Raw genomic sequence first — 13,199 nt, 5'->3', positions numbered from 1 at the left:
TTATTAAGGACCTTTTATTGTGAGCTGTTTTCTTCGGAAAACCTCATCATACGGTGTCATAATGTTTGAGTTCTCAATTTGACTTCATTCTGGGCAGAAGTTTAAATCCAATCTAACGATCCTATATGTGAAAAATTAGATTTTTAGACCCAGTGGACAAAGCGGAGGATTTGTTTGAATTTGATGCCAGCTAGGAAGAGCCCCTGGCTAACAGTAGACCCCCCTTGTCGATAAGTTATTGTACCCACTTTGCATAAAATGTTGTAGAATAAATTATTTGATGGTGAAGGATGCCTTTTTTTTTTTTTTTTTGAAAATGTCTTTATTTGCAAGATAGGTCACTGCATAGGTTATAGCTATTCGTACATTATATCTCTGCATCGTGACATATATTTCAGTATACATTTCAATCCCCCCCCCCAGCACTTACTCTTCCACATATCAGCCAGCATTATGGTGGTTTTGTGTCAATATGCACATTACAATCTGCATCCGATAGGGGTACCGGTCCCCGGTTACATCATACGTGTACAGCAGGTAGTTCATAGTGTGTCTGCATCTCAGTTCCCGTGTATATTCGGCCATGGGTATAGTGTCCCCCTGTGATGGTTGATAGACTCATACTAGTCCTCCTGTGCTTGTACGCCTTGTTCGAACGCTATAAGTAGGGCATTCCATTCCATTGAGATGGGATGTTTCCTGAGGCCTCTGCGTTCTTCCCTGCCTAGTTCCTGTCCCTCAGCCTTGCCCCACCTGACCACCTCCCCGCTCCAGGTCCCTATGTCTGGCGGCCTTGCCGATTTCCACCTCATCGCCATTGACCTCTTCGCTAGTAGCAATGCCAGATCCACAAATCTGGATTCCACACTTCTTTTTTTTCTCTTTGTGTCCTATCCCCAGCATGCAATATGAAGCGGATGTGTAGGGTCTATCCGGTGCTATATCATTCAATATGTGGTGTATTGTACCCCAGTAGTGTCCCAGCTTAGAGCATTCCCAGAACATGTGCAACATACCTGCATCGTCCTGCTGGCATCTGGGGCAAGTATCGGCCGCAGCGGGGAACATTATGTGTATCCTGTGGGGAGTCAAGTATGCCCTGTGTATAATCATCAATTGTATAAATTTAAACCTAGGGTTCCGAGACACTTTCTTAGGCAATCTCAATACCAGGTCCCAATCCTTTGCATTCAACGCCACCCCTAGATCCACCTCCCATCTCAATTTCAGGGGTTGTAGGGGGTCAGCCCTGCCTTCCCGTATCCCAGCAGTCAGCCATTTTGTCAAGTGACCACCCGTCCCCATGAGGTACTGCATAGTGATCAACGTGTTGGTGGTAGGCTCCGCCCCGTCCTCCGACCAGTGGGTGCCTATGTAGTGAGTCAGTTGTGCATGTTGCAGAAAGAGCGCCCTCGGCGCTTGATGGAGCCTGGCGAATTCCTCGTATGGCAGTAGCCTGTTATCCGAGAAGAAATCCCCGATTTGTGTTATCCCTGCCTCCTGCCACACCCGCAGTCTTCTTTCAGTCATCGGGCCTGTCCCCAGTGGGATGCCCAACAGTGGTATCAAGGGTGCATAATTCGAACGCCTATTTGTATACCTGATCGCCCTCTTCCAGTATGCAAGAGCCAGTTTGAGTAGGGGTGGAGTCGTCACCGGTGTTTTGGCCCCTGGCAGTATCAGCCGATGTATATCCCCCCCGGTGTCTTTCGCCCTCTGTCATGTTCAGTTCGTGTAAATTGCGGCCAGCCAACCAATAAGCTAGCCATTGCAGTTGGCACGCACAGCTGTAAGCGAACAAATCAGGCACTCCCAAGCCGCCCCGATCCGTGGGTAGTTGCAATCTGGTCATGCTTATGCGCCTCCTGTCCTTCCCCCATATTAGTTCGAGTAGTAAAGTGTTAAGTTTCTTAAAAAAAGGCATAGGGATAGAGACTGGTAGATTCGGAAAGAAGTACATTAAACGCAGCAGTACCACCATTTTTGATATAGCCACCCTCCCTGCCACCGATAGCGGCAAAGTAGTCCAAAATTGCACCCGTGCAGCTAGGTTAGTCAGTGCTCGCCCCAGATTTCCGTCCAGCAGGTCTTGTGGTTGTCGGTATATCTGGATACCCAGGTACTTAAATGTCACGGGTGCCACCTGGAAACAGTGCGGCGGAAACTGAACCTGTGTTCCCGCCACCGGGCCCTGAAAGCCAAAGCCGTATGACTTTGTCTCGTTGATGGCGAGACCCGATAACTCGCGGAAGACCTCAAAGACCCGCGGCAATGGCGTCACTGGGTTATTTATGTCTCTTAGGAACAGTAGTATGTCGTCGGCATACGCCGATATGACATGGTGGGTGTTGAGCCTATTAATCCCTAACGCAGCCGCTGTAGATCGTACTTTCAGCATTAGGGGCTCCAGGGCGATTATAAACAGCAAGGGCGAGAGAGGGCACCCCTGCCTCGTGCCTCGCGCTATCTCAATCCGATCAGAAATACATTTGTTGGTCCGAACCCCTGCCGTAGGCTTCCGGTACAACAGGGACACCCAGGCTATAAATCCGGTGGGTAACCCAAATTTGGTCATGACCGCAAACATGTAGTCCCATCTGAGCGTATCGAAAATCTGTTGTAGGTCCAGTGAGATACAACCCTCGGTGTCACTCCCCCCTGTGATTGGAGACATGAGTTGACTGAGCCTCCATAAATTTAGCGCCGTGCTCCTATTCGGTACGAACCTGCATTGATCGGGGTGTACCATTTCTGGGATGTGCTGGGACAGGCGCACCGCCAGTATCTTACTGAGAATTTTGGAGTCAGTGTTCAGGAGTGACAGCGGTCTGTAGTTGTCTAGTCGCAAAGCATCCCTTCCCGGTTTCTGAAGGGAGACAATTAGGGCTTGCAGTGTGGGGTCAGTCAGGCCACCGCTCTTCAGTGCCCCGTTATATAACTCATGAAGGCGGGGGGCCAGCAGGTCTATGTATGTTAGGTAAAACTCCGCCGGGAGTCCATCTGTCCCGGGCGCCTTGTTTCTGGGCAGAGCCCTAATTGCCATTCTAATTTCCGCAACCGTAATGGGTTTTACCAGTTCCTCGCTGTGTGCCGCACTCAGTTGAGGAACGGATACGTCGGAGAAGAATTCCTCCAATCCCGGTTCCGAGAGTGGAGGGTGTGGGCCATACAAAGTAGCGTAGTAACGCCGGAACGTCGTGTTGATTTCCCGCTGTCCCTGTATTAATTTCCCGGAGGGATCCTGAATCTCCATGATAGGGGTGGCTGCCGGTGCGTCCCTGGTCAGGCGCGCCAAAAGCGCACCCGCCCTGTCCGCCTGTGTGTGCTGTCGTGCGGTGTATTCCCTATGGTCTAGAACCCTTAGCTCTTCCAGAAGTTCCGCATACTGTATATTAGCCTCCTGTAGTTGCGTGAGGGCGCCGCCCGTGCCTGCGGCCTCGGTTTCCAGCGCCGCTAGACTGTCCTCTACCTCTCGCAGTCTCCTCAGTACCTGGTGTTTGATGCCTACTTTGGTGCCCATGGCCACCCCGCGAATTGTCGCCTTGAAAGCGTCCCACTCGACCTGCCTGGAGCTTGCCGTACCCGTGTTCTCGGTGAAGTAGTGTGCGGTAGCGTCTGATAGGGTGGACTTAAAAATCGAGTCTTCTAAGAGGCTTGGGGACAATCGCCACGTCGGTATGGGGGTGGGTATTCTTCCCCATTTCAGGGACAATTCCACCGGGTTGTGATCCGATAATGTCTTCCCCATATGTCCCACCTTCACAATCGACGGTGTAAGTGTCTTGGAGCAAAAGATGCGATCTATCCTGGTGTGGAGTTTGTGCGGTGGGGAGTAGAATGTGTATTCCCTGTGTGATGCATGAAGTGCCCGCCATGTGTCGACTAGGTCCCACCCCTCAGCCCATTGTGCCAATGCTTCCGACTGCCTTCTACTCTCAGTTGCATGTAGAAGGGGATGTGGTCTGTCGAGCGTGAGACCTAGTACCGCATTACAGTCCCCACCTATAATCCAATCATACTCCACCCAATCCGCTAGTGCCCTACCTAGTTCCGCAAAAAACAGTGATTGTTCCACTTCCGGGGCATACAAACAGCCAAGCACTACACACACACCGTTCAGCAATCCCTTAGCAAGCACGTAGCGGCCTTCCCTGTCTATCTTAGATTCAATGAGTTTAAACGGGACCGTGTTATTAATCCAAATGGCTGCTTCCGGGGAAAATGCAGAGTACTTAGTGGCGAATAGCTGGTCCTTCCATTTCCATAGCATTTTGGCCCCCTCTGATTCATTCAAGTGCCTCTCCTGGAGGTACGCTATGTGCACCCGCCGCCTATGCAGTTGTGCTAGAACTCTGTGTCTTTTGTGTACTGAGCCCAATCCCCGTACATTCCAAGTGCAGACCACATAATCATTAGGGGACGTCATTACCCCGGATGTCCTCAAAGTATTCCAAAACCATTGTCCTTAACAATATTGACCACAAAATGGAAATTTTCAGTGCTACATTTGCGAACATTACCCCAACTTATAGGTCCCCCTCTACAACCTCAGAGGACCAAACTGTAACACCCAACATGGGTATATGAATCTTGGAACTGTGCCTAGGCTTGGAGGTGTGAGCCCAGACAAACTCTCCAGATTGCGTCTGAAAGTCTCGTAACCATTGTCCCCTACGTTCAAAAGTGTCCCAGGTTCCTGGTTCCCCCCCCCCCCCCCCCCCCTCCCCTCGAACAGATTAGAGCATCCGCTACATTACCAATCCGTCGCTGCAGGGGCTAGGATCACATGTCTGCCACCATCTGTGCTGTAATTTGGGGAAACAACTGTATGCTTTCTTCCGTGTCCGAGGCCGCTGTATGGGAACTTGTCCGACTCTCTGATGGTGACCCGATGTGTGCGTCATGTTCCGCCAGTGCGTTGGTGGTTAGTCGCGCTACTGCTGCCGAGCCGTCTTCTTCCTCCCGGTCCTGATGATCAATGCGGGGCCCCTCCGTGTCCGGGTGACTAGGGCGACCTTGAGACTCCGTCCGGCTGTCCGACCTCTGTGTTTCCGGCACCTCCTGTTCTTCACGTGTGGGGTGCATCGGGGTGAGTGTAACCTCCAGCCACTCCGAAGCTTCCTCCGGATTGTCGAAGAAATAAGTTCTGTGATCGTGAATGACCCTGAGGCGTGCCGGGTAGAACAAGGCGTATTTCATGTTGCGCTCCCTTAGTGTTTTCTTCACTCCCCAGAAAGATGCTCTGGCCCTCTGCACCGCTTGCGTGAAGTCTGGGTAGAAGGATACTGAGTGGTTCTCAAATTTTATGGGGCCTTTTTCCCTTGCGGCCTTCAGGATGGCGTCTCTGTCCTTAAAGTGGAGGAGGCGTGCTATCAAGGGGCGAGGTGAAGCCCCCGGCTTCGGTGGTCTGGGAGGGACTCTGTGTGCTCTCTCCACGCTGTACATCTGGGTTAGGTCTGCCGGGTCTGCCACAGTCTTTAGCCATTCCTCCACAAAGCAGGTCGGATTTGTCCCCTCACTGCGTTCCGGCACGCCCAAGATGCGTACATTGTTGCGTCTCGAGCGCCCTTCCGCATCGTCGACCCTTTCTCTCAGGTGTTGCATTTGCTTCTCTAGATTTTCCAGTCTCGTGGAGTGTTCCGTTTGTTGGGGTATCAAATCGGCAAGCGCAAGTTTCTGCTCCGACACTTTCTCCGCTAGTTTCTTATGGTCATCTTTGAGTAGCGATAGGCCTGTCGACATCGTATCCATCCGAATTTCGAGTGCCTCTCTGGATTCCCGGATCTCCGATAGTATGAGGTCCAGCTTAGCCTCGTGGGAGGTAGTACCCGTGGGCGGGATCACGTCTTCATTAGAAGAGGCCAGTGGATCATCCGAGCCAGATGCCTGCGCGCCACCACGAGGGATTCTATGCCTTCCCATCTTGCACCTCCGCTATGTTCCCCGTGGGCGATATGCTGTTGCCCTGTCTGCCCTCCCTTGTTACCTCCGGTCTCTCACCGCCGGGTCGGGCCAGTTATGTGCAGTGCCGTGCAACTGCGCACCTCGGGGGGTAGTCCGATGCCTCGGTGTTCTGCTCGGCTAGTGGTTCTAGGCACGTCCGCGGCCAGGACCGGTATCTCGTCCTCTCCTCTCAGTCAGGCCAGCTGTGGTGTCGTGACCTCAGAACCCCAGACAATGGGTGGGCCCGCGGTGGTCACCTGGTGCGATGTGTGAGTGGCGTAGAGCGCAAGGTGATGAGCCCCTCGTGTCGGGGTGTCCAGACCGCGACAGGTCCGAGCCAGTTCCGCTTAACTATTGGGCAGCACCAGCAACTGACCGGCGATCGGCCCCTTTCGGCCACGGGTCGTGGCGTAGCTTTTCCGATGTCTCTGAGGTCTTGCTATAACTCCCAGTGCCCTTGGGGGGAGGCCGCCACCGCTGCAGCCCACTCGGCGCTGCCGCTGGAGCCGGTCGTGTAGGGAGCCTGGCACTCCAGTGAGTGATAAGTGGTATTCCCAAATGCCCGGCAGGCTAATATTCAGGCCCGGCCATGTAAGTGTTCCTCTGGCTCAGCAGCAGGAGCCCGACCCCCAACAGTGACTCCGTCCTCCACCCTTCTCGAAAGGACCTCGTGGTATGCCTCCGAGCGCCAGACTCCGTCTGTGCCTTGTTCCGCAGCCCCGCCCGAGCCGACCAGCAGGTCCGCCTCTCACCTCGCTCAGGCCGTCCACCCTCTGGATATGTTCCTCGGCAGTGTGTGGCACCGTGGGTCGGGCGCCAGCCGCGGTCCCGATCGTCCTATCCATCGCCGTGTTCCGGGCTTGGACGTCAGATGTCCCTTAACGCCGGCGGCTCTCCAGCAAGCCCCGACGTCCGCTATTTACTCCGCGGGTGCCGCAGCAGTAGAGGAATCCGTGGCGTTGCTCCGGCGGGTTCAGAGCCTCCAGATCCGCTCCGCCGCACTCGGCGTTCCTACTCAGCCGGGCGCGGGTCACTTCCGGTCCGCCCGTCAGCTCACTGTGGGCCGCGGTCTCCTCAGCAGTTTTAGGCCTCTCTTCCTGCGTGCGGCGTCCGCGGTCGGCGACTCTCTGCAGGGTTCCCAGCGCCGGCAACCAGGCACCGGCAGCTCGGATCAGGGTTCTGCAAGTTTCAGGCGAGGGGTTAGGGGCCAAACCCCACTGTTACAGCATGTTTTCCAGGATTATAGGGGAAACTAGGACGGAGCGATTCTAGCTCACGTCCACCATGCTCGGCTGTTGGCCACGCCCCCCGGTGAAGGATGCCTTATCGTGCGAGTTTGTGGTTTTTCTCTTGAGTAGTTGGTAGGTGATTAGGGAAGCGAATGAAGTAGATGGTTGATCAAACCGGAGACCAAGGTTAAGATTAGCAAATCTAAGTGTGAATTGTGAGAATGAGAAACGTGTGTGTATGGCTAAAAAGAAGAAACAAAAGTATTCAAAAATGTCTAGGTGCACTTTGACTAAACAGGTGGACAGTCACATGTTGGATTCTCAAGAGTTCCTGGGATGAATGTTTTAAGTTTTAAGTCAAATTGCTAAGAAGCCTTTCTACGAGAAATTTCAAAATCCTGTGTAGCACTATCTACTCTAGTTTCAAAGTAATCAAAAGGTGAGTGGTTCATGGTCGTGTGTGGCCTGCGTTTGAGTTGGTGGGATACCACAATAAAAAGACAGCACCTCACATGTGTAGCAGCTGATGCTCCAGGTAGGGTAAGACTATGCACTTCTTCAAAATGATGGGTGCAACATTGTGTATTGCACCAGTGCCGTTTCTAGGGTAGCATGGACGGCACACAGCCTTCTCCGCAAGGGTTAGAATTCACACGTCTTGAATTGAGCGCAAGGACAGCTTGACAAAAAACGGAATATTGTAGCCTGCCAGGCCAGTGTTTTTTAATCTGTTGACATGTTAGGACCCTAATTTCAAAGGCACCCCATGACTGATGCCCACGTGGCTTTTTAAAACAAATATTTCAGTAATAGTCTGGACCAGTCATAATAATACAAAGTTTGTAATTTTGTAACCGGTGCCAATCAATCAAGTCAGTGTTGTATGTGAGTAGCGATTCTTGTCGTGTTGGTCCAGGGCGGGTGCAAGTGTATTCTTGCTTATAGACGGAGTGTGTGAGATGGTAATCTGAAGCTTCGTGTTATTTCAGCAGTGAGTTATATGAAACAGGCGCCTAACCAGCATTCATTTGGTTATACTTGGCCACAAAGGTTTCAGCAGGGTCTTAAGAAGTACGATTTGGACAGTACATGTTTGTTAGTGCGGTAGTGTTTTATCATCACCATTGAAAGTTATATTTGTAAGAACAGAGGTGTTTTTAATGACTTTCGCCAAGATGTTAGATGGCAGCTTCAGGGCTAATGACCTCCTTTCTCTTGACCATTGCTCCTAGGCTTTCTGTTAAGGAGCTCCTGAATCACGCCTTTTTCGCTGAGGACACTGGGCTGAGGGTGGAACTCGCAGAAGAGGACAATGGCATGAGCCCTTCCTTGGCACTTAGACTGTGGGTGGAAGATCCCAAGAAGCTAAAAGGAAAGCACAAGGACAACGAAGCCATCGAGTTTGGTTTCAATCTGGAAGCTGACAACCCAGATGAAGTGGCCTTTGAAATGGTGAGCTTGCCGCAGTCCTGTCTGTGTAACCTCCTGAAGGAGCGCTCAGTCCTTCTTCATCAAAACTCTTCGTAGTGTTATTTGCACGTACCTTTTTATTGTGCCTCATGCGATCCATATGATTTTTACCTGCCCTAGCATTTACTAATTCTATTCTGATACAGACAGCATTCAACCTTTGGTAATTATCTACCTGTACAGTCTGTGTAGGGGAACATAACTTCTATTGTATACGTACTCTACAATTTCATCAGATACCCCCTTATATGTGTGATTATCTGTTATCCAATTGGGCGTAGCAGTTACATGACTCCCCGGTAGTCCTGTAACTGCTTGGGCAGTGGACCTGTTCTAGAGAATTTCCTGACAGTACCCTCCTCCGGATAGTCTTACTTTGTAAGTCAAACCCTTTAACATTGAGATTAGTTCACGTTATTTGTTAGGGTGTGTGCCTGCATGAAGCATCATTGCTGCGTTCTTTTTGGTGATTAGGTACCTGCGGCCAGATGTACGACCCGTTTGTGCATGCAAAAACATCATGGGCCATGTACAAAGCCTGTTTAGCTAGTCGCAAATTATTCGCGACTCGCTAAATAGGTTTTGCAACTCGCTATTTTGAAGGGGCATTCCCTTCCAAATAGCGAGTCTCAAAACCATGTACTAATGTTTTGCAACCGCAATTGTGGTCGCAAAACACTTGCAATTACCACCTACTTCAAGTAGGTGGTAATGCATTTGCAAATGGGAAGGGGTCCCCAGGGGACCCCTTTCCCTTTGCAAATGCCTCCGAAAATATTTTTGATGGGCAGGCAGCGGTCCCAGGGACCACTGTCTGCCCTTAAAAAAAAAATGCATTCCGTTTTAGTTTAAAAAAAACAGCTTTATTTCAAAGCAGTCTCAGGCATGGTGGTCTGCTGAGCCAAGCAGGCCACCATCCCTGGGAGGGCTGTCATTCCCAATGGGCTCACAAATTGCGAGAAGCTCATTAATCTTAATGAGCCTCGCAATTTGCGACCTCATTGGGAATCGCAAACAGTGTTAAACACACTGTTGTATGTTTTATTTTGCGCCTCGCAATTAGTCGCTTATTGCGAGGCGCTAAATAAAATGGTCGTACTTCTGGCCTCTGGAGTCTTTTTTTGTCCTTGGGTGAATTTAAGGGTCGTAACAAAGTTGCCTATTATAGGAATGAGAAAATAGATTAGACTCCGTTTCAATCATTTATTGGTAATGTCTTAATTATTTTGCATATTGTTGTGAATTCTAAGATTTCCCCATGACAACAATGTTGATCCGCTTCTAGGATTTGATATGGAAAACTGTTTGCAATTTTAATGTTTTCATGAAATTGTAAATAGTGATTCAGAAAGCAAAAATGAGACCACTCACATATAAAAAAGACATCTGACAAGTCTGAGTGGTTCCTATACTTTCTGCAGCAGAAGTCAGCCAGTTCATGCCATAGTGATGTACTGGGCTCATACCAAGGGTCTCCATCCTATTCTGTATTACTTAAGCTACTTATGTTCAAATGACAATCATCCCGAGCCACTGATGTTATTATTCTTGTTAAAGTGACAACATCAATCAAGATGACAGTAGTAGCCACCCCGTGCCAGGTTACCAGATATGATCACCCCAGCGCATCAGGCGGGGTTGCCAGCAGCGGTCACCTCAGTGCATCCAGCCAGGTCGCCAGAAGCGATCTCCTCAGTGCATCAGGCAGGGTCGTCGGCAGCGATCACCTCCAAACATCAGGCAGGGTCGCCAGCAGCGATCACCTCCAAACATCAGGCAGGGTCGCCAGTAGCGATCACTTCAGTGCACCAGGCAGGGTTGGCTGCAGCGGTCACCTCAGTGCATCAGGCAGGGTCGCCAGCAGCGATCACCTCAGTGCATCAGGCAGGGGCGCCTGAAGCAATCATGTCAGTGCAACCGGCACAGTTGCCAGACGTAATGCAAAAAAGGCATTGTCAATGTGGATTTGCCTCTGTTTTGTTATTACACAACAGCCATAGTAGCAATGCCCGTTGGCACCAAGATAATAGTAATAGGTCTCCTCAATGCCGCATGATTTATCACTCAAATATCAGCTTTAAATATATTCCGGAAATTGAAGCATTATTCTCCATTCACTTATGACTTCGAAAATACACATTTTCATTTCGAATACACATGTTCTAATTTTTGGTATACGTATATGCAACCAAGCCAGAGCTTATAATTTTGCAGACTTGTTTGCACTCATTGGTATCAAAACAACAATGGTCCTAGACCTATTAATTATACAGATTGACTTAAATCAATAATATCCAAAATGTTTTGTAAGTAGAGCAACCACAGTCCGTCTGCTCTATTGTACTAGAAAAACTTTTTGTACCACACAATAAACCTAAACCACCAAAAAGAGATTACTTTTGATTTATTAACTTATTCATCATCTTTCTTGATATTTTTATATGTTTTAACAGTTCATATTATACACAAACATTTCATTTCCAAATTGATAAAAACAGAGGTTGCCCAAGAAAGGAATTGTGCAAGAAAGGGGGTGATCAGGAGTGTGAAAGCAAGTGAACGGAAAGGAAGCAAATTAGAGGGTAAAGAAACAACTATTCACATTATTGGGAGGCGTCCACGGAAAAAGCGAGGCTTGGCCGCATTACATGGCTCGCTAACACCGGCAGATAGAAATCTGACCCGAGGAATAGGCACCCCTACTATGTGCACTGGAAAATGCGCAGACAATCTACCTGATTGATCCACTGGAGCTATCTAGAATCTGCGACAAGTCCCAAAATTCTCTAAGGTAATAATTTACCATGGTGCCTGTATGAATTATTGAATCCTTACCGAGATGTGGTGAGAATGGAATCCACAAAATAAGGAATATTATAAGGAAAGTTGGAATTCAGGACCACTTCCTCTTGGTTTCGTTCTATTGAAGGGGTTAATAGTATCCCTTGGTTGCCTACGTTTGTCCTGATGAAGACTCGCAATCCCAAGGTTTAAATCACCGGTTGGGCATAAGACGAGTCGAAACGTCGACAGTATCTCTAATTACCCTTGGACCAACTAAAGAACTGTATGTAGTGCAAAATACTTTTCAGATATATGTCTACTCAAAAAATTTTCTAAAAAAACTTTAAATAAGTTGGCCAGGGTCTCAATACGGCTGAGCAGAAAGTCCGGTATTGTTTTGTAAATAATGTGAATAGTTATTTCTTTACCCTCTAATTTGCTTCCTTTCCGTTCACTTGCTTTCACACTCCTGATCTCCCCCTTTCTTGGGCAACCTCTGTTTTTATCAATTTGGAAATGAAATGTTTGTGTATAATATGAACTGTTAAAACATATAAAAATATCAAGAAAGATGATGAATAAGTTAATAAATCAAAAGTAATCTCTTTTTGGTGGTTTAGGTTTATTGTGTGGTACAAAAAGTTTTTCTAGTACAATAGAGCAGACGGACTGTGGTTGCTCTACTTACAAAACATTTTGGATATTATTGATTTAAGTCAATCTGTATAATTAATAGGTCTAGGACCATTGTTGTTTTGATACCATTGAAGGCCCAGGTCCATACCTTATGGGTTACCCCATTTCTTAATGGTTGTTTGCACTCATGATAGCTACTTAAATGTAGTTGAAGAGGTACCAGTAGCTCACAAGCTATTGGAGAAGCCTGGCTTACGTAGATCACTCAGAAATGTGTGGGACGCCATAATGCTTTGTTGCTGGGACAGAGGGTATATAATGTGAAGTATTATCTCTGCTGTAGTCTGCAGGAAATTAACACCACAGTCGGTATAATGTTTTTGTTCATTAGTAATGCAAATTTGAATCTGCCTGTTAAAAATATGTGGGTAAACCAGTTTTTTGCTCATGTGACACAATTAAATAGCTACTAATGTTCACTAGAGTCTCTCAGCTATTTCTACATCCCCTCTTCACATCCGTTTCACAAACTGTCTCCTTCCCACACTTGCATCCTACGAATATACAGTCTCATCTTACCCCTACATCTGGTCTGTGGTATGACCACCATACCCTCTCATACTTACGGGACAATCCTGGCCTTGTATATTGTGTCTTCCATCTTGGCGCACAAGTCCATGCCGTTCGTCCTTTCCATTATCGATGGGGCTACAGGAGACATCCACTATTTGGCTAGGTCTCTTTTATCCACCTATATGCCTAACCCAACCAAAGTCCTGTCCTCTCGGGGATCCCCTAGAACCTCCATATGCCTTGTAATGCAATTTTAGGATGTTTTTTAATATGCAACCCAACTACATGGGTTAGAGTAGATATGACGGTGTTCCAATATATTTGGGTAACTGGCCACGGCTACGCTATAGAAGAGAAATCACCCCTGGGGTCTTTGCATCTGCAACAGACTGAGGCGTGTGTTCCCGCCTTCCATAGCCAGAGGGATGTTAGGTAGACCTGTACGGCATAGCAGACCCGGGTCACAAGGGGTTCAATAGCTAGAGCGAAAAGGAAGGGGTATAGGGGACAGACCTGCCTGGTGTCCCATCTGATAAGGAGTCTGGGGGAAAGATCCACATTGAT

General features: G+C 48.7%; 1 protein-coding gene across 3 annotated transcripts in view; it reads left to right on the top strand.

Moving 5' to 3' along the window:
- WNK3 (WNK lysine deficient protein kinase 3) overlaps positions 1 to 13,199 on the top strand; it is a 794,746-nt gene that overhangs the window by 287,181 nt on the left and 494,366 nt on the right. For all 3 annotated transcript variants that reach the window (XM_086940176.1, XM_086940174.1, XM_086940175.1), the window contains exon 7: positions 8,405 to 8,624. In XM_086940176.1, the coding sequence (XP_086796302.1) occupies positions 8,405 to 8,624 (220 nt within the window). The remainder of the gene's footprint in view (positions 1 to 8,404; positions 8,625 to 13,199) is intronic.

This window comes from Lissotriton vulgaris, chromosome 10, assembly GCF_964263255.1.
Source record: "Lissotriton vulgaris chromosome 10, aLisVul1.2, whole genome shotgun sequence".
In the NCBI taxonomy this organism is placed as follows: Eukaryota; Metazoa; Chordata; class Amphibia; order Caudata; family Salamandridae; genus Lissotriton; species Lissotriton vulgaris.
Note: the sequence above shows the minus strand (reverse complement) of the source record. Positions and strands in the feature narration are given on the sequence as shown.